General features: G+C 42.1%; 1 protein-coding gene across 1 annotated transcript in view; it reads right to left on the bottom strand.

Annotated features, from left to right (window-relative positions):
- ADTRP (androgen dependent TFPI regulating protein) overlaps positions 1–22,593 on the bottom strand; it is a 29,332-nt gene extending 6,739 nt beyond the window's left edge. Inside the window, exons 1-4 of the mRNA XM_010217287.2 lie at positions 22,438–22,593; positions 15,134–15,268; positions 13,579–13,680; positions 3,234–3,349 (exon numbers count right to left, since the gene is read on the bottom strand). Coding sequence (XP_010215589.2) covers positions 3,234–3,349; positions 13,579–13,680; positions 15,134–15,268; positions 22,438–22,590 — 506 coding nt within the window. The 5' untranslated portion in view covers positions 22,591–22,593. The remainder of the gene's footprint in view (positions 1–3,233; positions 3,350–13,578; positions 13,681–15,133; positions 15,269–22,437) is intronic.
- Positions 22,594–24,924: the final 2,331 nt, after the last annotated feature.

Genomic DNA, 24,924 nt, shown 5'->3' with positions numbered 1-24,924 from the left:
AATGCACTTTTTCTCAGTGGCATCTCTATCCTCTCACTGTTGACCAGCCCACACCATTTTAGGGAGTGGAAGGGTGATTCAGGGGCTCAGAGGGCAAGGGAAATTTGCGTGCAACTTTACTCCGGGTCTAAAAGTAGAAAAAGAGAAGGAACAAGTTCCAGGTAGGCAGCAGAGCTATAACTGCATTGCCTCTTGGTTGGACCATGTGGAAAGCAACTCTGGTAAGAAGAAAAGAATAAAAGAGAAAATGGTAATTATGCCGACTTCATAAGGCTTCTTTTCTGCTTGGGCCTTCCCTTCCTCCATTTTCTTCGCTCAAAATGAATCTTGTTGTGGCTGGCATTTTTTTGACATTATTTTCATGATTATTTTCATTCTCATAAGAATGACCAACAGCAAATGCTTGGGTTTAAGAATAAGACGATATTCTCTATATATAACATTTACAAGCAAATATCGTCTATAAATATATATATTTATACATAATTTTTATATTAAAAATAGCGAAATAGAACAGCTCTGTGGTGATTGTTGAGGATATTTTCTTTCTAGTATTGGGCAGCACTTCCCTAAAAAGAACCTTCAGGTCAAAAGGATCCTACATTACTTAATTCTTGATTTATAAATACAGCTGAGGGGTTTTCTGTGCCTTTCCCTCTATGACCAGCATTTACAAGGGAACACAACCTTGCTTTCTCTGAAGGGAGCCCTGCTTGCCCCTTCTAGTGCTTGTCAGGACTCAGAAAGAGAAGTGACAATCAAGCTGCCCCACAGGCAGGAAAATATGCCACAAAATGGAGAAATCAGAGAGTACAAAGGAAAAATAATGGCTGAAAAGGTGAGCTCTTATGTTGCTGGTTAGAGAGGGAAAGGGCATTGCTGAGCTGCTGTAGAATTTAGGGCAGCATATAGACACCGCTGAGAGGTGATGTACGGCAGGAGGCAATGGGGGGCTGAGTCTTTCCTCTTGTTTATTGTGTGTCATTTCCAATGTTAATGGGGGCTCTGGACTCACTGAAGGAAATGAAAAAAGAAGTCCCTAAGGAGTTATTAAATGGGAAAATCCAAAAAGGAGAGAAGAAAGTACTGTGGTTATGTGAGCTCTCTGGAAGTGTGGTTAAGTTGAAATTAAAAGGTTGTGAAATGAAAATGAGCATACAGTGAAAGAAAAGTCTTGGTTCGTGGCAGAGGTAGAATATGGACTCATTACAAGAGATTTAAATTGCTTCATTTTTTGAGGTTTAGTTTCGCAAAGATACAGTGGGTGATCTATAATGATTTTTATTCCCTTACAAAGGTAGTTTGATCTTTTCTCCAAAAGCACTTGTACAATTGTGATGAATAAGATTTATTTTCTGCTGATTTTTACTTTTGAATTGATTTTGCCACTGAGATGGAAAAGGGCAAGCTCTTGTTACTTCCTTTTTAGGACTTAAAATGACAATTCTAATATTTTTACATCCTTCATAGTTTTCAATGTGATGACTCCCATAGTAGAGCATTACTTAGTGCAAACAGGAGGGTCAGTATCTACCCTTGCAAGAATTAACTAACAGTCATGACGGATCTTCTAGCCCTGATGTTCTGTGATTGAAAATGAGCTTTCCTTTTTGAATACTGCACGTATCCAAAGCTAGAGGAAAGTCCCACCTGGAGGCAGGTAGATGGTCCTGAAAAAGTCACTTATGGCTCCATTTTCCACTGCCTCGCAGCCAAGATTACAGCAAGGTGTCTGCTGGAATTGACTGGAAGTGACCTGGGAAGGCAATGTATTTCTCTCCCTTTCAGCAGGCAGATCCCTATGTTGATTCCCACTGAACGAGGAGAATTCCAGCCATGTCACTAACAGGAGCTCCCATGAAACTATTAGGCATGAAGGGCTTTAGGAGAAAGCATGGCACATGGGGCTACAGCAGTTGCCCAGAGCCTTATCTGAGCTTGAAGACGGTAAAAGCCAAAGGCTGCCATAAGACAAGCAAAATAAAGGTAGCATTAAGTAATGGAGTGAACCAGAGCAGAGAAATGGAATTTAGGAAGCCATGATCCTAATCATATTAAGCTCTGGGCAGGATTAGGATAAATGATTCCTAATTTGGTTATATAATGTAGTAGCAAAGTTCATTGTTTCCAAAGCCACTATTATAAGTTTCAAATCACAAGATTGCTTTATCTGTGTGATTTATTTTCTATTCCAGGTTTTCATTCAGTGGGACTGAAGTACATAATGTTGGAGTGTATCTAGCTGAGAGTAAGAACTGGTGGGTAAAATGGGAAAATGAAAAGCCATAGTAATCCTAGCTGCTTTGCAGAAAGCTTTGCATGAAAACAAATTTCTCCTCTGTTTATCAGTTATTCTGCATCTTCCACTCTAGAGTCTAGGTGCTTCCCATGACCAGTACAGTCTTGGGAAGGGTCTTACATCACGGGGCATCCTGAAACTATCCAGATACACCCTGGAGCTGAGGTTCGGCATAATGCGTGCCCGAGTAGTCTGACCTGCTGACAGCTGCCCGGGGTGGCTTCTCTGTGCCTGGGACGCCGGCACTGCAGCCTATGAGCAGGAACAGATGCAGCACCAGCTCCCATGGTCTGTCACGCACCAGTGACGTGGGCTATGAACAGACCCACTTAGATAGAGTTTATTTTCTCAGAACCCCGCAGATGGAAAGTGGGATCAACAGGTTGGAGATGAATGATGGAAACATAGGGGTGTCCATCAGTGCAGCTGAAGGTGGCAGTGGAGCAGATGCTTCCTTGGTGCTCCTGTCCTTGTGCACCTGGCTCTGAGCATCACTTTATAGCTCAGGTTTCTAAATCCACTCAGATTTCCCCAAGAAGCATCAAAATAAGTGCTATTCCTCTTCTGGACCCCAGACCTTTGAGGTTTGCTCTTTTACAAAAATTAAAAAGCAAAAATTGTAGAAATGAGAGGAGAATATTATCCTAACAGAAAAAAATATATATATTATCGAAGTACCCCAGAGTTTAGAACAATTTAGTTGTCTTTCTAAAGAGGACGTAGAATAGCAGGAGTAACCGTTATAGCTTTGGGGGCGATACTGTGTTTGGAGAGTTTTTATGGTTCTCACCTAGCATTGTGTCTTTTCCACAATGTAGACTATTTGTCCCATATGCCTGTGATCTTAAACTTAATCTAAATACAGAATTTAGCTGTGTTTTCTAAAGCAGATCATTTGAAGAAAACCCCATGTTTTGAACTACACAATTCTTACCAACTTATATACAGCAAATGGACAAATCCTACTAGGATCAGTCCCTTCTTCTTTGTTGGATAACGATGTGGCGTGGCAAAGATTTCCAGGAAAGCGAAAGGCAGTATAGTTGTGTGCTGAGGAGAGAAGAAAATGTGTCACAGACTGGTAGAGGTGCTGAATGTTCACTCATTACTGCTCACAAAGCTCAATAACACACATGTGCGCAAAGTATTATTTAACACTACTGTGTATAATATCATGCAAATACATAAATGTCATTTTTTTATAATGAAGAAATCTCCCGACAGTAACAAGCACTGAATTTTTCTTCTTGATATTCTGTACAAAGAACTGTATCAAAGTCCAGAATGATCTGTCTAACTTCATAGGAGACAATCATTTGTTTTATAAATGCAGTACATTCTTGGTAATACCCACGATAGTACAAAAGATACAGCAAAGCTATTGCTGTGTATATTTGAGGAGAAGGAAAGTTTTCTCCTTGAACTCAATCAATAGTTGATGAGCTATCTTCATTTTTTTCCAGGTTATTATTATTAGAAAGAGAAATGAAGAATCAGTTTTATTCTATTGCAAGTATGGTGCATGGTGGTCCTTTTTGCGGACTGAAAGATGCTGCTTTGCAGACTGAAAATGCAAGTTCCTTTGCCCTCCTGATCATGGGTTATGGCCAGCTTTCACCGCAGGTTAAAGGACCAGAATGGCAAAGGAACTTCAGGAAAGTTTAACAACAGTAAGGAAAACGATTGCCAGACGAGCTGGACTAGTTTAAAATAGCTTCAGTTTCAAGTGCCTGTATGATCATAACTGCCAGAGCGCAGGGGATTTTCAGCACAGGACAGAGAGTTTGGCCACCTGATGGCATTAACTGTTTTGGGGCTGGGACCTGCTCCAACAGGGATGTTGGTCCCTTCTGCATGGGGAAGAAGGTGGGAGCTCAGCAGAGCTCTGGGGGCTTGGTACTAAGTGGGCATGGGGAGCTCCTGGGATGCTGAAGCTTCTTCAGGTTGCCTGATTTGTAGCAACCTAAAAAAAAAAAAAAAGCTCCCAGTTAAAAATTTTGAAATTTTGCAATTTTCTCTGGGTGTGCAAGCCCTAGTTTTGAATTCAATGCCTAGGACAGGAGACCCAAGAGGAGACCTAACCAGTGCTGCAGGACAACACAGCAAAAGCAGTCAGGTGCAACAGCAGCCAACTATTCTAACAGTGGTAGCCAGCTAGTCAGTTAAATTCCTGATAATTAAGCAAATGGTTTCACAGTTAGATGTGGGGGGATAGGGCATGGGAGAAGGAAAAATAGGCTTAAAAAAAAAAAGAAAAAGTAAAGAAAAAATAAAAAGGATTTTTTTTCCACTTAATGACAAAATCTATCAGATGTATGGTGTGAAGTTCCCTGATGTCCAAAGGAAGTGATTCTCATGGTTTCAATGCAGGTATGTGTCCAAAGCTGTGCTGAATGTGTGAGAGGATAGTAGGGTTTTATGGCTGTATATTTATAGTATGAGAGATGCCACAAATACACATGAAATCGTGTAAATGCACACAGAGCGTGCTTTGCCTGTCTGTGAGGGAGACATCCCTGTTTGCCTGCCCCTACCACATATACTTGAGCCCTCTGACCTTTCTGGGTGGTACTATGTCTTTGACTCAGATATCTGTGTGCTAGGCTACCTTCACAATTACATTAAAATGTTTATTTTCAGTATATCATCAATAGTTTGTCTTACAACAAAACCAAAATGCCCATGCAAAAGAGCACTGATAGGAAACTCTCACTTTAGCCTCATGATTAGGCTTCAGCCATTCACAGTGAATTTGTCCATTATGCAAAGTGGATATAAGTCCTGATTTTCATCTGACATCTAATGGCCTACAAAATTCCTTAGGGATACGTGAAATGGTGTGCTACTCATTTAATTAATTTAAACACTCTTAACAACTATAAACTGGTTGCTCCAGCTATATTATTGCTCTACCAAGAGGAATTTACTAGGAGTGATTTGGTGAAATAATTCTTTGTTGGAGTGAATGGAGTTCAGGCAGGGTTATTTTATATACTTATTTTTTAGTTTGAGGCTTTGTGTTCACAGAACACTAGCTGAGTACAAGTTAATGCTGTAATGGGGCTTCAGCCAAAAAAAAAAAAAAAAAAAAAGCATGGCATTCATGAATCGTATTAACAGGAATATTGTGTGTAAGACCTGGGAAGTAACTACTGTGCATCAGTTGACACTGACTAGGTTGTAGCTGACATTCTCTGTTTGATTTAGGATACCCCATTTTGCAGGTGACGATAATTTTGAGTGCATCCACAAGAGAACAGCACAAATGGCAAGAAGATATGAGGAGGAAAGCAGCCTACAGCGAGGAGCAGAAAGCACAGCTGAAAGCGTTGCTGCATCTAGAGAGAAGAGGAAGTTGAGAAAAGGACAAACGTTTTCAAAGACCTCAGAAGCTGATACAGCAACAGTTGGGATGGGTGAGTTGTTCTCCATGTCTGCCAAGAGTGAATGGCCAAGAGTGAATGGCTCAGTTTTCATTGAGAGGGAGCTCCGTGCTGGAGATTTGTCTTTACCCCTAGGGAGTGACACCCCTGTGCAGGAGAGGCCGCCCAAGGAAGGTGCCATTCTGCCTCTGGGCCTATCTTCAATTTACCAGCCTGGCCAAAAAACAGGCCCTAAACAGAGGGCTGCTGCCGCTCTTTTGGCAACAGCTGTTTTAAGTCTTCAGTTTATCCTGCGTATTGGCACATGATTTATGAAAATGTGTATTATGTCTTCTATACAAATATTTGTGCATCTCTAAGAATATCTTCCTATGATATTAACGCAATTTTATTTAGTAATATATATTTAGCTAATTCCTAGTTAGAGAGAAGTGCTGTATATGTAACCGGATATGATCTTTGCAAGACCATATAAATTGCTGGCTTGCCACACAAATGACTTTGTAGGACAGCTTTTTACAATGTCTCTTAACTGGCTTCATGCACCCCCAGAATGCAAATGTTCTTTTTGTTCCCTTGTTTTACCACTGCTCTTTTAAAAATATGACCCTTCTTTTTTTTCCATCATCCTTTTCCCCTCTACACAAGACCCAGAAACTAATTAGAGGTTCAAACCAATAAACACATGAGAGAGTCTTCCCCTGCATTTCTGTTGTCTCAGAGCCTGCTGGTGAATTCACGTATTTCTGCCACGCTCTGTTACAGTTTCTAGTTTGTCCAATAGCCGTAATTCCCTCGGGAAATCCTGTGGAATAACGCAGTGTGTTTACAGTAGGAGGTGAGTTCTTCACAATACATATTTGCACAGCAAATATCAAAGGAGGCTGGTGGGGAAGTGCAGAGCAAGGCCTGTGCCGTGCCGTGCCGTGCCGTGCCGAGGGCTTCCCAAATGTGTTCCCTCCCATGGCTGTGAGAAGCAGACTTGGACAGCATCATTAGTGATGGGCCATATACCACGGTTAATAGGACCCGCTGAAAGGCTTTAAAGACTTCATTTTCTTGAAAAACAAGTGTTTTCTCATCCTAGTTGTACTTACCATAGACCTCTATGAGCCACAGTTCATTAAAGGCTCTTTAAATGCTATTTAGCTACACTTCCAAATTGACATTTGTCTAAAGAGTGTAATAGCCGTATGGAGCCAAATTCAAATATGTGAGCTCGCCTCTTGCTTTAAAGAAAACTCAGTAATTAAGCTCAGATTGACACAGATCAAAACATTGGCAAAAATTGCTGGAAACAGTGACTCATTTTTTATTTCAATTAACAGTTTCTCAGTTTCACGTATAAACAGCGAAGCTGACAAAACTAATTATCACAGAGGGAGAAAAACCTATTTCCCTCCAAGGTAAGGAAAAAATGCCCAAAACAATAACTGTGTGTGCTGGTCTGGCTGTCAATGAGCTTAATGAATGAATGATAGATCTTGTGTTTTCTCCCTTAATACAAAACCTCTTAGTACTTATTTTTCTCTTCCTTTAAAAATTAACACATTTGTATGTCTAAATACTTCTTGTTGAGGGAAACTTTCCATTTATAAATTATATTAGGACAGGAATGTTTTCTATTTTTATTTTTGCATGGCACTGAGCAGAAAAATAAAGGCTATTGGTCTCCTGAAATTATTAGAGACCTTGTGTTAACTCATTACATTTATAATCTGAATTCTGCTTCCAACTATGTGATAAAAATACCTGCGGCTCCTTTTGCCAACTATGATTTTTCACTTACTTTATTTGCCTTTATCCTGATAAAGTCAGGGGAATTCGAACTAGCTATAAAATTGCAACATTCTTTGATTGCTCATATGTCATAAACTTCAACATATGAGTACAAGGAAAAGGTTTCTTCAGTTCATGAACTTTGTCTGAAATATTGGCATATTAGTTTCCTGCAGAGAAGGATGAGATTGTAACATTTTCCTGTGTCTTTCTTTTTTGTTTCCTCCTCTGCCTTGTGTGCTTTTTTCTGGCGTACATTTCAGGTTCGTGAGCAAAGCTGAGATAAACAGTCCTCTCTGAATACTTTTTCCACCAGTTGGTAAAACCACACAGTATTTTTATCTCTCGTATATGTTATTTTGAGGAATCCATGTATTTACTCGATACTATATACTTGTTTTGCTCGTGAGGATGTAAGTAAACACAGGTTTTCTGGGGCCAAGGGGACAGGGCTGGGCACAGTTTCTGCTCGGCCGCCAGCTCCAGCTTGTGTTGGCTTCAAGCGCGTGAATAATCTCCCCAGAGCGGCTGAGATCACACGTAGGTTTAACGCATGCGTCCCAGCTTGACTCAGTTCGACCCTGCTTGACTCCAGAGCCAAGGAAATGATGCCGTCATTGACCAGAACTGTTTGTTTCTAGTTTGTCTGTATTTATACACCCTCTGTGTCTCCATTAAAAAGCGAGACTTTAACAGGGGATGTTCACAGTTCCCGCTGGCCAAACTGAACTTCACTCGGCACAGTCAGGCACCATCGAGCGCTTTTGAAACAAATGTGCATCTTCTTTCAGAGCAATTCCCCAAAGAGCTTGTGTGCTGAAAGCCACAGGAAGATACTCATGATTGTATCTTCTCTATCAGTATGTGACTGCAAACAAAAAGTAAAAGCCCATTTCAGTGCTGTCTTATAAGACATAAAAAGCCAGTGCTCATGTGTTGAAGCTTTTGAGGTGTTTACTCAGTTCCTCGGCTCTTGGTTGGGAAATGACCCAGTATCTCCAGAAATTTCCCTGAGCTGAATGCTTTCATAAACAATTACACTCTCTGTTATCTGAGCGTAATAAAACTAAATGGCTCCCTGTCACCATAACCACTACTTAATTTTATACTCCTCATAATTTTCTGGATCCCTGTACTTTCTTTCCTTTCTTGGTTTCCTCTTGGAACAAAATCCCTCTTGTGAATTATTTTACTACGATACTGTCTTCATTCAAGTGCCTGCTTTAAAATTTTACTCCATAATCTGTTTTTTTGCTCCTTTCTATGCCATTTCTTTTTGAGGGGTGGAGGGATTAAAGAATTATTATTCATTTTATTGTTTTGTTTATTTAAACAGTAAATTGCCTTGGTTGAAGTATTTAGTCAAATAGTATTTTTTTCTCATATTACTTTTCTTCTCTACTCTTAGGCACTGACGATGTTCAGGGAATCACAGATGATTACAAAATAATTTATTGGTAAAGTAAAAAGAGTTCTATACTGAGTTCTTATTGAACAGTTATAATAACAAATTAGTCAAGAAGCTATTGCTCCGTTAACGTTTAGCATCATTCTTGTCTGAACTTTCAGCATTTTCCTTGTCCACTTATATGCATCTGCCAAGCAATATTTTTACTGTTGCTTTGAGACAGGCAGTTATGTGGGGGGCATGATTGTGAAAATGGCTGAAATCATGCTAAATCATGCCAATTGTATGATCAAAGGTAAACCAGCATCAGAGGTAACATTTCCTGCATGCATGTATGTATGTTTGCAAATAAATCCCTGGCTGAATATCTGAATGCTTATGAGCAAATGCTTTGTATCAGTGTCCAGGCTAGAATTTTAATCACATTTCTCCCTGACATTAGATATGTAGTCAAAGACAGTGATGCACTGCAGCTGGAAGCCAACATGAGTCTGCAATGACACATTTCTTCACTGTGGAATATTTTTCTCCAGCTGTTCATTCATGGGCTGGGTTATGGAGGCTGCACCTGTGCGCTCGGGGCTAGCAGAAGTCGGGGAGGATTCCCTGCCATAACATTGCTCTCTGAAACACATACCTTCTCCCTGAAGAAATGGGCTAATGTCAACAAAAATGGGAACTTAAAAAAAAAATGAGTTTAGTGCTGGGAAGAGCTAAGCATCCTTGCACTTAAATGTGTCAAATGATTAATTTAATGTGCCCTATCCCTCACACAGACATTCCTCCTCTTTGCCAAAAGCTGAGTACAGTTGGAAGTCTGTAGATGATCATAGTTGCCAGACAGCTTAAAATTGAAATACTGTTGAAATGCAAACAAATGGAAATGTTTCTCTCTTGTATAAATATAAAAGAACTATTAAGCATTAAATACCAATTGCAAGAAGAATCAGCTGAGGCGGTCAGAGCTGAAACCAAAGCGGTTCCTGGGTACATGCTTGGAGCATGATTCCAGATAGCACGGGCTGAGCAAGCAGCTTCTGCTCTACGTACAGATTTTGCAACCAATGGGTTTGTTAGTGGCACAGGAGCTTCCTAAGTAATCTGGAGATTTGGAGTAATTTATAATCCTTTACATAGATGCCCTGATATACAAATAAGAGTAAGTGATAAGTCATTTTTCTTCTGTGATCCTATATACCATCCCTCTGCTTGTTTTTCCTCAGTTATCTGGTTTACAAGATCTCCAGAGCATGCATAGTTCATAACTATGTGTCTATAAAGTGCCAAGGACAGTAAAATCTTGATTTTTGTCAAGGCAGGGGGGTAAACTAGCTACAGAGTAAGTTATGAAAAGAGACAGTTAAACCAAACATAGCTGTAGCCTAAAATGCTGTGCTTTGTACATTTTACAAGAATTGTGCTTTACGGACTAAAAAATACAGACATCCTTTACAAAAGGACAGTTGTACCATAACAGTTTTCATGAATTCATCTGGACAATATTGATGTGTAACCTTTCTTTTGTTTTAGAAAAATGCTTTTGAGTGATCTCTTCCCACCCACTGTTGCCCCTTTTTGCTTAGCATTCACTTCTGTCACCCTCTTCGAAATGTAGTATTCCCCTATACTGCCATTAAATTGAGTAATACATGTGTATGATTCAATCCGAACTGTCTGCACCAGTTACTAGCCTTCCAGAGAGTATCCAGATGTTGCTTGAAAAGAGAAGACTGGGAAAGAAATAAACAATTTCACTTGGTGACCGGGCCAGTGCAGCTTTTAATCTCGGCCATCTTCCACTTAAAAATCTTACTCAAGTAAAATAATTGTATTCGAGACATAAGTATCTTTTTTCATGCTTGAGTCTCAAAGGTTTGTATAAAGATGGCAAACATCCTATTCAAGATAAACAGAAAAGGAAACTGAGGCACTATCCAAGACAGACAGAAAAGGAAACTGAGGCACAGCTTTGGATTAAACACTACAGAAAAGGCCAAGAGAGAAGCCCAGATATTCTGGAATATACAGCATCTTTACGTTTTAGCAAGATTTCTTTCTGCACTAGCCAACCTTTCTGCAAAACAGAAAATGTTCCTGCTGAGACTGTAAAAACCTGGCTAAAATGCAACGTTATTGGTACACCTCTGGGTCCCAGGTGCACAAGGACACTGTCGTAGTGTAAGTGGAGCAGACGGAGAAAACTGAATAGCTGGTTGCTTGTTACAAGGAAGATGCTAGAACTTGACAGGGAACTGAAGACTGGTATTCCCGAACTGTTTTTGTGTGGTTATTTTTTAGATTCACTTTTTAGTTACATAACAACATATGCTTTCTCTATTTACAATGTTAAAATAGACCGTGTTAAAAAAAAGAAACCACCAAACACTCCCACTGGAAGCGATGCGGCACTGATGTCTGCTGTTGAGGCACTGGTGCCTTTTTCCATCAAAGCCAGCTGGATGCTGTGCCCAATTTGCTGTGAAATGGCTGCAATCTCAAAGCCATGAAGTACAGCAATGCGCAAGAAAACAAAGACCAAAGAAAAAGTGTCTACTTGGCAATCAGTATGTGAAGATTGGTCCCTTCAAGCATTGGTAGCCTGGATCTCCATGGCATTTCCAGTGGGCAATTTGTTTCACCTCAGCTAAGCTCGAAGACTCGAAAACACTATTTTTCTAGAAATAAAGCTTTCTGCAATGCTAAAAGACAGCTTCTTTCTAAAGCACATTCAAGTTTTTCTTTTCAAATGTCTGTCATGGCATTTGTAGGAATTTTGCCTTCAACCATAAGCAGATGGAAAGCTTTGCTGCCCACCTCGCTTCTTTCCCAGTGAAGAAGATGTGGAAATCCTACACGATGCTTTCATGGGACTGAACTGAGCAGGTCCTCTTTGGGCTGGAGGGACGTTGCTTTGGCTGCACAGCGGCCCCTGTTTCAGAGCTGTGCAACGTAGCACAGCGTTAACGTCGGGGAAATACTGTATCCTTGACATCTAAGACGCTCCACAACTGGAATGCATCCCAAAAGAAGGGGATTGTCAATAGCAGGCATCAGTCTGCGCTCCTGGCAGATGTCTCATACTCAGTAGTTACTGCAAGAAAAACTTCCCACCCAGGAACTGTCAAATGCAAGATGCCTGCAGTGTATTAAGAGCTTTAGAAATAAAATACTAGGTTTTGATAGAGCTTTGCTTTGTGTGAAGTTTCTCTCGTCAAAATAATTTTGAGGAAGGATTGTTTTTCTTTTTTAACACCTGTTTTTGACATTTCTGAGATGGAAAAGCTTTTTGGTGTTGTCAAAATGACTCTGTTATGAAATGGAGATGTGTGTAAGGTAAGAAATAAGTTATAATGAATACATTTTAGGAATTCCTGTAAATAGTTCTTCCACATAAAATAAAAATCTAAGTTTTAGCACCTCTTAGCCTACCCAAGGCACAAATAAATGTGGAAATGGAAAGGGAAATTCCCAGCTTTGCTCTGAGATCCAAACAGAAAGCAAAACCTCCTCTCACCCCCAGCCCGGGCCCTTTCCATTCCCCTGTGCCCCCATTACTGTGAAGAGTTTGAATTTCAGCTGATCACTGGTAGTGACTCTCGGGCCTGAAATCAGTGCGTTATTGAGAACAAAAGGGATCATGTTTTGGGCTGACAGTGCTTTTGAGAAGGAGCGATGCCTGTTTGAGTATGGAGTGCTGCTTTGGAGCCCTGGTGGAGATGGATTTGGGGACAGAGAGCAACTGATCGGCTTAAAAAAGCAAAATGATTGCAGTTTGTCACTTGAATATCAGTCATGTGGTGATGCCTATGTGTGTTTGGATTCCAGATACATGCATATGGAAATCAAGGGGTCCTTCAAAACATTTAACAAGTATTTTCAGCTTGAAATCCTGAAGCCGCTTGCATTTTTCTTCAAAATGCATGGCCACTATTGCAAGGGCTTACAATATGTTGTGCTTAAGACCCTGAAGTCCGGTTAAGAAACTGGAGAGGACTGAGGCTGAGACTTGTGTGTGATTATTTCATACTTTTTGGCTCCTCTGATTAAGCCTAGCGCTGGACCTCTCCCTTCTCTCCCTCTTCCCATTCGCCCCATGAGGCCACCATGACCTTACAATCCACCCACAGTTTCCATGTTAATGTCAGCCTCCTTACACTTGACTGATGAGAAATATGTGATTATTCAACACATCATAAAAAAAGGCAGAGCAAATGAAGGAGAAATCTGGAAAGTATTTATAGAAATCTGTAAACAATCATTTCAATTCAGCTATTCAGAGCTGTGCACACATTAGCCTATTAGCTAGTGAGTGTCATATGTTTTTTGCTTCTTTCCCCTTTCCTAAAAAATAAGAAATGCTTTGCAGTACTCCCAGCCATTTTGTATTTCATAGACTTATGTTTGCAGAAACAACTTATTTTTTGAGTTACAATACCGAGTATGACTTCACATCATCTCATTGACTTAAAAGGTTTGACAAGTAAATAATTCACCGACAATCCTTGTGTGCTAAAATGCTTCTTTAGGCACCTTCAAGCACGTGCATCTGTTTGTTGTATATGGCTCAAGATCAATTTCAGAGCAGCAGAAAGGAGGAGGTGAGAAAGCAGGAGCTGTGAAACTCTTCTGGAAAGCTCCATAAGGCAATGACGGGAGGTGCATTGCAAAGCCTCTGTTCTATGCAAGCATCAGTGATGTTTCTTACTCACCATAGCATGATTTAACCAATGGGGAATGAATCCATCAACCCTTTCGGGGTAAACCAGCTCTCGGTCGTAGGTGTACAGTCCCCAAAAGGATAGAAACACAAACTGGAAACAAAAGAAATAAAAGAAAAACGCAGTTGATGGGATTTGAATAGTGCTTTCATGTCTGAAAAAGCAAAATATCACCTACATGAAAAATAGTGAGATTGCCAGATAATTAGATATATCACACAGCATAACGAAAGGAATTTGCAATGAAGTGAAGCGTTCTGTGCTGATACTGCGAGAGACCCTTCCTTTAGAAACTGCCAACCATGACAATTGCTTTGGAATACTTGATTAGCCTTTATTTTATATTTTATTTTATTTTATTTTATTTTATTTTATTTTATTTTGTTTTGTTTTGTTTTATTTTATTTTATTTTAATTTTTTACAGATGGGATCTTTCGATGGTCCAGAAGTTCTCGTCCAGAGATTGGTTGTCAAAGCACGGCTCAGTAATAAAGTAAAAAAACATCTTGGAAAGGCAGTTCTCCTAAACTTACCCTGCCTTTAAAATTCATAAGCCTAATGCCTCAATGGCAGGTGCAGAAGCAAGCTGCAGCGTGGGCACCCATTTCTTCCAACACGGTATTTGCAATGGAAAAAAATAGCTGGAGAAAACGAATCCTGGTGTCAGCCACTGATAGCCGGGGGCTTTTTTGCACTTGCCTTGGCCTCATTTGCTACTCGAGCGCGTCTTGCGCCTGGGGTTAGAAAGTGGGATTTTGAGATGCAGGAAGCCTGAGGAGAGCCCGCGTTCCCACCGTGTGCGCTGCGCTGTGCCGGGGGCCGCGCGGCAGCCCCGCGAGCGCGCCGGGTAGGGAGGGCGAACGCGGCCCTGCGGCTGCCCCATCGCTGGCCGGACTGCTTCACTGCGCCAGCCGACTGAGCTGCTTGTGGGCCAGATTCAAGCAGTGTTTCTCAGCCTTCTGAGAAGGCAGGTTTTGCTTGCACACAGCAGTACCAACACGTCTAGGTAACCCGCTGGTTCCCATTCAACTCCTAACACTGGAATAGTTTGATAAGAAGTGTTGTCTGGGTGGGAGTGGGTGACCCCTGGTGAATTTGCTGTAACGAACGTCCCATGACTCTGTTTCTTTCCCGTGCTTACTTAAAGCCACACAGGAGTCAGAGAAGGAAATGCAAGATTTTGCTGCTTCCTAGGTAGCGTCTCCCATCCTGCTGGCCCATGCTGCTCTTCGAAGAAATGCCGTAAGCAGATAACGACAAAGCTGTTTGGAACATGAGATTACACTTCACCCCTTGGGGTCAAGCTGTGTTCACTCAGGGACAGCAAGCCTGAAGTTTGTACAACAGGCTCCGCATTCAACCGTCAATGAGGCTTGTAAGTGGATCTGAGCACCATTTCTTCTTTTAAATGGCCCCAAACCATTTTAACATGGTAAAGGAGAGCCTACTTGTTAGTTCTTATCTGTTTTATATACACACATGCTATGCTATATACATATATGAATATAAGGAAAATGATTATTTTTACCTGCAGCGGTTACTTACTGTGGACACTGGGAAAGCCAGGACACTGAAAATAAGGTCTCTGGTGGAAATTACACACTTAGCACTTCGCAGTTTCTTAGTTAGTCTTAATACATCAGCCAGGAAGGACACTCCATAGAAGACAGTCTGCAAAACCTAAAGTAATTACACCTAATGAGGGAAACTCATCCAGCTTTAATTAGCACGTTCCTCAATGAACTCAGTTCTTGCTCCTCAGGGAGCTGTTTTGTTCATGAGCTGCAAGCCCACATGAGGGAAATAGCTCTTGGCTAAATCTTTTTTACTAACTGAAACTGATTAAATAAAGTAGTTCTGAAGATAACTTTAACAGTATCTCACTTAATAGACTAAACAGAGATGTGTGATGTGATTCATACGGGAGGGGTGGAAGGGCATGTTGAAAAGTGGGCTCCCTCACACTCCATGTGATTATTGTTACGTTCAGCGTGCCTGGGTAGAAACAGGAGAGAACAAAACTCAGAATATGACACGAAAGGTTTCCCATAAAGCAATTGCTGGATAGCTTCTCCCGTAGTTTCTTTCTGGGGACTCATGGTGCAACTACTCTCTGTGTTGTACCAGCCAAGTAACTCAAAATACTCCAACGTGTTAATTAGGTACAGAAGTTACCCAACCAGAACCTCTTCTGCTGAAGTCAAAGGTGTTCAGAAAATTATTTCAAGGATGTAGAAACAGAAATCCAGACCTTAGTAACCAGACTGGGGAGGTTGAACTCATTGATACTAATGAATTCTAGAGTTCTTTTTTAAAATTATTATTATTATTAATATTAATATCATTCACAAGTAATGAGGTTAGAGTTGTCTGGTGAAGGTGAAGGTCCTGGGAGGATTTTGCAAAGAATCAGGTAAGTGCACTGTAATTACAATATAATTCTGCAAATCTGAGACAAAATTGTCAGAAAATTGTCATTTAAACCAATATTGCTCTTTTGGTTACTGCATTGTCTCTCTCAATGCCACACAACAGACTCTGCTGAACCAGATGTGTCAGAAAGCAAGCTAAAATCTATCAGAAAAGTACTTCTCTTTCCCCATTGCCTTGCATTCAGCCCCAAGTCTGATTCTATTTTGTTAACCCATGGGGTACCCTCGTCTATTTTTAGACTAGGTTATCCCAAAGAGATGCAATACAGAAAATCCAACCTAGTGCAAATATTCAACAGGCTGGTGCTGCTTAAATGGAAAGAGACTTTCCATTTAAGCTTACAGCTTTCAGGATGAGGTCTCTTTTGCCATGATCTTACTCTGAATCAGATACTTATTTAGAGCGCAGCATGTGATTTCTGAAATTAGGGCTGGTTATTTCATCAGTTTCTGACAGAGCTGAGAAGGGTGGGGCTGGGGAGGGAACAGAATTAGAGCAATGCTCTTCCCACGGAAACTCCGCTATTATCAAAATAAGGGAATATAGGCAAATTATGATTTCACCATGCTCATCTTCAAACAAGTTCTTCTACCCTCCTAGAGAGCAAAATGCCAGTAGCCTGCCTGATTAAACTATCCTTACAGTTAACAACAGTTATCCCCGTCAGTATCCCAGCTTACAGGTGAAAGGAAAGGACACACACAGTTCTGATGATGGCCATGGTAGACTCCAGCCCATGACCAGTGGAGTGCCTCCCTCCCCACCACAGCCCATGGGGGTGCAGGTAGTTACTAGGTGAGATGCCAAGATGCTCAAGCAGTGTGTATCAGAGGTCACACATCTCTCAAGCACCCAGGTCAATGTCTCCTCTGAACAGTGAACAATCATATTTTTATGTAAAAATTAAGCAGCTTCATCAGACCAGACTTATTTATCTCATCAGTGTATATCCTTAAGGGAGAGTGTCAAGAGGATGGGGCCAGGGGATGTGCCCAGCACAGGATGAGCCCAGCAACAGGAGAGCAGGCAACGGGCACAAACAGAAACACACAGGAAGGTCCCACTGGATATGAGGAAAATCGTGACTGTGAGGGTGACAGAGCACTGGAACAGGCTGCCCAGAGAGGCCGTGGAGTCTCCTTTTCTGGAGATCTTCCAAACCCGCCTGGACGTGACCCTGTGACACATGATCTAGGTGTCCCTGCTGGAGCAGGGGGTTAGACTAGGTGATCTCCAAAGGTTCTTTCCAACTTCAGCCCTTCTGTGAAACTGTGATCCTGTTTTGCTCCGGTTAAAGACACCCAAAACAGCTCTTTTAAATGTGGGTTTCTTTCCCCACTATCCAATCAGTCTCTGTAACTCCAGGCATAATTTCCATCACTAGGGTCTCAACCTTGCAAGTTGTGGGCCTAGTCCAGAAAGAGTACTTAGTAGGGCACAGTGTCCTTGGAGCTGAGGACATGTTCAACCCAAGCATGTGTCCAAATGCTTGGCCTCACCAGAACACCAAAACCTAGTCCTTGAAGGGCTAATAAAACCCTCGTATTGAGCAGAAGCTGTTGTTACACCCTATATAGCCTGCAGTAACTTTCTGTAAAATGTATGAAAAATGGCTTCATGAGGGTGGTGACAGTCTGGTGACACACGGTGACTAATTGCCAATAAAGCAATTAGGGAAAGGCATAGTTCCCAGAGGATGGGGCTATTATTATCTTGTTCATGGTCGGACTTACATTAATCATAGGACATTCTCCCTTCCCCCTCTGCTCCTCTCCCTTTCAAAATTAACTAAAACAAACATTTCTGAAAAGAAACAGATAGTCCCAAAACAGCCACATTCTTAGTCTGGTAAATATTCTGTCATATACGGGAGAGGACAATGTTATCTTCCATATGGAAAATACTTATCTGTGTATGTAACTTAATCCATTTCTGTGCCTGAACATATATATAAAAAAAGAACAATTCCTGAAGTGAGTTCGAACTCGGTCTAAGGAGTCTATTTTTGTGGGTCTCACAGCCCTACTGGTGTCCATTAGTGAGGACTCATAAGGGGTTTTGGTTAGATTGTAACCAGCCTGCATTTTCAGGAGCAGTGGGAAAATATCAAAAAAAATTACAAACAGGAAAACTGAAGATAGCTAAAATGCTTCTTAGCATTTCAATAATACACAATCTGTCAGGATGAACCACTGATAGACTTGAATCAGGACTCAAAATCTGCCTTCTTCCAGACTCAAGCTTATTCCTGATAGAAAGGTGTATCCAGTTCTCACAGCCCTTCGCTAATAGGAAAATGTTAACATAAAAAAACTTACATAAAAACATCAAATTATTCCAGATGTCCTGTGAATTTCCCAACCAGCAGTGCTGGTTCTCTCAATATATTGCAGTCAGTTATAAAATATAAATCCATTGGCTGTAAATAAAGAGGATCCCCTAAAGTATTCCCGCAAGAATAGAAAGAGGGCTGGAAGTATTCAGAAAACTAATAATTAACCCAAAGAGGAAAATATGGATTTGATTATCCTTTTTGGAGAGATTTTGCTTTACTCTATAAACCCCACAGTTACATGCTGCTAGGTGCTTTAGAAATGCTTAATTTGGCCAGATACATTTTCCAAACTAAGAATAATAGGGAAAAAACAATCCTTCATTTTTATTTACTGCCCCTTTTTTTATCAGAAGGGTATTTCTATTTAACTAACTTGACATGATTTATTTTCACTTAAAAGAACTATTCATATGAGTATATTGAATTCTCAAACTAGTGTAAATAACTTGTGCTCCAAGCTTTGTCCTTAAGGGGGGATAAATCTAATATTCCAAGTAGGCTATTAGACATAACAGTGAACATTTAGTATAGACACATATATATTCTCACAATAACATGCTGGAAAATAAGTATAATAAATACAGTGTATATTTTGGAATAAATAAAAAACAGCTTTCAGGAGAATTAAAAACATTTCAATGATAGGAGACAAAAGCGTAAGGAACAGAATGGAATAGGAATGCAATTAATAATTTTTAAAGGTGCAGTGTCTCATGTAATGCTTTACTGTGATTTATGGCAATGAGCAAACTTGTATGAGCTCAAATAGTAGTCGAGGAATGATTCAGCTTGAACTATTTTCTTTAAGACAAATGGATATAAAACTGTTTTTATCTGTCACTTCTACCTATTCAGTATTTGAACAGCACCTCTGAAACTAAACCCACATGTTCTTTTTTTTTAACAAAAATATCTCCTTTTGATTCTTGATTGCTATGATCCCTAGTTAGATAGCTGACTGAAGATCAGAGCTGTAGTGCTCTTAGGAGAATCATATGGATAGTGAGGAACCTAAAGAGGTGCTAAAAGAGGATCACATCTAGATGAAATTATTTCAGCAGAGCTTGGAGTCCGAATACATTTCCAGCCCTGGAAAAATTCACATTTCCTAGTATCTTTCATTTCTTCAGAGCAGGTGAGACATGGCAATTTTCTCTAGAATGGAATTTCTTGCCTTTTTTAAAAAAAGCGTTTTCAAAGAGCTAAGAGGATTTGGGGGGAAAAATTTCCAAGCAATGCCAGAAACAAGGCAATCAACGTCTGGCAAGAAATGGAGGAGCTGGACAAGTGGTCTCTCCTCCTGGATCACCCTGGTTTTGAAGGCATGGGCCCAGCCTGGCCCAGCACAACATTTCCTCCAAATCAGCATCTTCCAGCAGGAATTTTTGATCTGCCTTTTCCTCCCCGGGACTGTATTTCCTGGCATCCCTAGGCGTTTTGTGGGACCTTCTTCCAAATGTGCAGAAGTGCAACACAGCTGCAGAGACGCAGGCGGGCAAGCGGCTGCCTGAGCGAACCTCCATTTGAAGAGGCCTTCAGAAAACGCGACTTTGCTGTTCCGAGCCCTGTCTGCAAACATTTCTTTCCCCTCAACCCCTTTCCCTCTTCAGCAATCCTTTCTTAAGAAAAATAATCTCTATGGAGGAAGAACTACAGGCCATGAAGGTGCAATTTTCCACTCCCTGCCCTGTCACCACCTTTTCTGTGTGAGAGCAAAGCAATGCTGCCTTCAGCTCAAATCATCTCCCTGTTGGCTGACAGCTCCATTTTAGAGTCAGGGCTGGATCAATAACTGGTTAAAAGATAGGAAAGGAAGGCCTGTATGAGAAAAGCCAAGGCCTCTGCTCGCTCAGATTTAATGAGACCCGAGCTGTTCTGCAGAGTAATGAGTGAGCTAAGAAAGGAGGTGAACAGGGAGGTGATAAAGCTTCATAAATATTTTTCTTTTTCTGTCAAAGCTAAGCCTGAACTGCAAAATTGCCAAAGAATCTCAGGATATGGAGTGTCTGACAGATCAAATAGCAGGTGAAAAACAGTGTTGGTAAATGCAAAGAAATGTATTTCAGAAAAAAAAGCAACCTCGAGTATAGGTTTTCAGTAATGAGTTCTGAATTACCTTTTACCACTGAGGAAAGAAATTTTGGACTCACTGGGGATCAGTTTTCTAAAACCTCTAACTTCTTGCTTAGTGGTAATCAGAAGAGACAAACAGAGAGTTAAGCATTGTTAAGAAGGAAAAAAAAAAGAAAAGCAATGGACTGGGAAACACCTTTAGGCCCCTATAAATCCATGCTGTGCTCATAGCTTGACCACTGCAGGCTGCCCTACTTAACCCCTTCTCTAAACGAGAAAAGCTGCTAAGCAGGGCAACAAGGATGTTTTAATGAAAGAAGCAGCCCTCTATGAAGACAGATAAAAAAGATTTGAACTTTCAGCCTGGAGGAATGACTAACTAAGGGAAAAATATGGTAGAGGGCTCTCAAATAATGAGGGGAAAATATGGTGCGCAGGTCAAGGCAACTAAATTATTAAGAGAAGTAAAAGCGCATCCAGTTCAGTTATCAGCAAGTAGGCTTATACCAATCAAATTAATTGCTTTCTCACATAAGCAAAAGGGAGTTGTGCAATTCCTTGGTGACAAATGTCTAGATAACTGTGCTTTTACATATATATATATTTTTTTTCAGGCAGATGATTCTGCAACAGAGTAACAGGCATTAGCTACATTGGCCTGGTTTTAGCCTCTGGTTTGGGTCTGTACACCCTCGCTAAGCCAAACAAGAGGTTAGACCCATGGAAGGATCATTTTACACTTACTCCATTCTTATGTACTCTGGTGTTATGTCTCCCTAATGATGTGCTGCTGGCCACGGAAGGAAGCTGGATACTAATTTCAATGAGCCTTTCTGTTTCCCAGAAGACTCAGAGAAGAATCACTTTCTCCTCTCGACCTTGTTTTCTAGAGACATGTCATTATACCGGTGGGTTAGATCTCATTAGAGCTGAGTGGGTGGATGGCGGTTGGAGACATTGCCTAGCCTGAGGGTACGGCTGTTACTTGAATGGGGCCAGCTTTATCCAAGAGCCAAAGCGGAGGAATTGGGCACACAGGCAGCAGCTTGTTTGGCTTTATTGGTCCTTCAGTCTACTGACACGTACCGGCACACTTCCCAGTATGAGGATCTGTGTATGTGTTGAATCATGACCAATTTATCATTGATGTTTTAGTAAAATCAGTTTTTTAAAAAACAGGAAAAGCCCTAAACATACAGCAGACTAGTGGATGTTGCCAAAAGCTGTGCCTTGCAGGAACACCCCCAACATGTCCCATCTCTCCAGCCCATGACCACCATCATCATGAGTCACTGGTGAACCTCTTGGACTGCGCGCAGCCCCATGAGCCGCTCATGTGCTTTCCTTTCAGCCTGTACCCTGTGACACGTTAGCCTGATGGGAGAAGCAGAAGACATTACAGTCAGCGTTCTTGTGGGTAACTCTAGGAAATGCAGCAAAGAGTTGGTAGCACTATTAAAACACGTGCGGAAATGTTACAAGTCTCTCTCTTTGCAAGCTGGAATTTCTCGTGCTCTAAGCTGACCTCGTGCTCTAAGCTGACTTTCAAACAAAGCACGCACTCTGAGGAGCAAAATCAGCATCATGCTGTGTTTCACCTTTTCTTTAATACGCAAGACGTCCAAGCCCACTAAAAATGGCAGTCGAGCGCAGTTGCTTAACTGTAAGCTAAGGGTTAAATAGCACACATCCAACTCACACATTCTGCACTCTACCTCTTTCCCCACCCTCCTCACCGATAGCTTGTGTTGTGTAAGGAGGCAGCTTGCTCCCGAGTACTTACCCTCTGAAAGGCAACCCTGTTGCCGCCTCATGCTCTTTCCACGTGAAACCTGTGGATACATTGCATGGCACAAGCTCGGGTACCCACTCAGCTTCCTCTGGGGCACAAAGCGTTAAAGGAAGCAGTCGAACAGCAGCAAACACGGCAGCTGCACATGTCTCGAGGCACAGATGGCAGACAAACAAACAGACATATCGGTATCGCTGTACAACACGATTCGCTTACCAGATTGAGAATTGTCAAATATTTCCACCTCCCGCCGTAGACGAACAGTCCAGATGGCCGGTTTTCTGTTCTCAAGTGTTTGACCGAATAGTTGACAAATAAATACCAGGCGAAAGCAAGGCAGTGGTACACAGTGAGAGTAGAGATTTCCATGTTTCAGCTTTGAGCAAGCGATAATCAGTCCAAAAGCTGCTTTTCTCTGTGCACAGGCAGCGTCAGGGCAGAGGGCGTCCCTGGGGGCAGGTTCAGGTTCCTGTGCTCCCGCTGAGGGGAGGATCACAGCGCTGCAACCTTTGCTTCTCTTTTTTTTATGAACTGTACCGACAGGTTTGGGGGGTGGGGAAGCATGGGCTTATTCCTTGGATTTAGGTGGTGAAGATTAGCGAAGATTAGTTGCAGAGTTGCATAAGTTTTTTTGCAAAAGTCTGAGGAGGAGGCGGCGGGGGGGAGACTGCGGCCGCTTGTGCGGGGCCGCCCGCCGCACCGTGGGTCGCAAGTGGAACGAAGCTGCGTCTGCCGGGTTTGCAGCCAGTGGTCATGTCCCCGGCTCAGCTTGGGAAACCTTCCTCGCTGGCTTTCCTCGTGCCAAGGGAGGAAGCAGGGAGCACAGCGACTTGCGAAAGAGGAACTGTTTGTTAGTGTGCTGGAAGAGCGGAGAGGGAGCTGAGGGGATATGTAGGCAATGATGTTTTGGGTTGAAAAACGCTGTGAATGTGGACATGATTTTTTTGGGGCGGGGGGAGCAGGGGGAAAGACTCTGCCTCCTTCACCTCACTTGCACAGCTGGGATCCTTAGCAAATGTGTGCAGAGGCTCTGCCAAAGCCTGAGTCACTCAGAGCCTCCAGCACGGGACGAAACCGAGGGGCAAAGGCGCAAGGTGGCACCACCCAGGCCCGAGGGGGCTTCTCGTCCACCGGCCTCCTTCCTTACTGCGCAAGGCAGGGACGAGCCGACACTCATGCAGTCACCCTAAAATCCCTCCTGGGATCGGGTGCCGTGCTGGAGCACCCTCCTTGCGGCAGGGAGGCTGTCCCAGGGGTGCAGGCTGAGCTCCAGCCAAGCCAAGCACGCAAAGCCATCCCTTTCTTGGCCCTTCTAATTGACCCCTGGGACCATTGAGCAATCTGTTGCATTTTGGGTTGTTTTGGTCTTTTCCTTTTTTTTTTTTTCCCCTGACGCTGGATTTAAGATTTCACGTGGGATGATTTCATACAGACTCAGGCAGCAATGTGCATGTGTGTTGGGAAGTAGCCTTTGCTCTTAGACCCTTCAATATCCTCTTGTGTTTCATTGACTTCTCCCCTACTTTAGACTACCCACAGCCAGACTCCCTAGATGGCCCCGTCATCCCAATCCAAAGGAAATATTTCTGCCTCACTTAGAAAAATAAAAATGTGGATCCTCTTGTGGTTGTTTGAGGTTGGAGGAGAAAACCCCTTGCCAGGGGAAAAAAAAAAAAAAAAAAGTGAGGGAAAAAAATATGAGAACATGTTGTTTTGGCTTCTGACAGTGTCTCTGGTCCTTCCCTAAGAAATCCAGTAGAAAATCCATTTCATTTGCATTTACAGACATTTTGGGGAGCAAAGGCAGTGCTGGCACGAATGGCTTCCTCTGTTCCGCCTTGTTATTACTGATTCTTGTGGCAAAAGGCAGAAACAAGAATAGGAATATGGCAGGAAAGGGCCTTTTTTGTTATTGTTTTGCATCTCAAAATCACCAGGCATTCAGCACTTAGCAAGTTTTCTTCACACCAGTCTTTTTGAGGGTTTTGCTACAGGGCAGCTCTTAAAAGGGGAAGGCATGTGCTTCTGCTTAGTAGATGCCTGGATTTAGGCAAATGAATGTAAATGCATGCAAAATGACAAGGTACCTTTTTTCTCTTTTGGGGGATCTTGGCCGGTATGGCTGAGAAGGTGTCAAGTATGGTGACAGTTTTCTCATGTGGACACCTGTCCCACAGACTGAGACCATCTGTTTTATTTTCCCACACACAAGAAGCAAGATGCATATCCTTCAGCCAAGCTAAGAGATGAAGTTCAGAGGTAGAAAAATTGCAGATAAAGAGGGAATGTCAGATAGGATGTGAAGTCTAACTCCCCGCACTTCGCGAAGACTCTTTTTCTGTATTTCACTGTCAGTGTGATGTAACAAGCAAATACACTAGAAAAGTGGTATCTTCTGCCGTCTGGTGTGAATATCTACTCAAGGTTCAGTGGAAGAGGAATTCAGCCCCAAATTTTGCACTGCGAGGTGGAGAGGAGATGGAAAGAGGGAGCACATCATAGCCCAGGCAGATGTGCAGCCACAGGTCTCACAGGATGATTTAAGGAGCTACCGTGCTCCATCTGCTTCCTACTGAGCTCGTATGGGCTCCTCCCCTGCAGCTGAGCCACACGGATGCTCTGCACAGATGCTCCCCCTCTGCTCCAGGGGCTCATGCAGCTGAAACAGGGGGAGATGACTTTGCACTAAAGCACACCAGGAGC

This window comes from Tinamus guttatus, unplaced genomic scaffold, assembly GCF_059628265.1.
Source record: "Tinamus guttatus ecotype Peru unplaced genomic scaffold, ASM5962826v1 Tinamus_guttatus_pri_ptg000131l, whole genome shotgun sequence".
NCBI classification, from domain to species: Eukaryota; Metazoa; Chordata; class Aves; order Tinamiformes; family Tinamidae; genus Tinamus; species Tinamus guttatus.
This window is presented reverse-complemented; position numbering and strand designations above follow the sequence as displayed.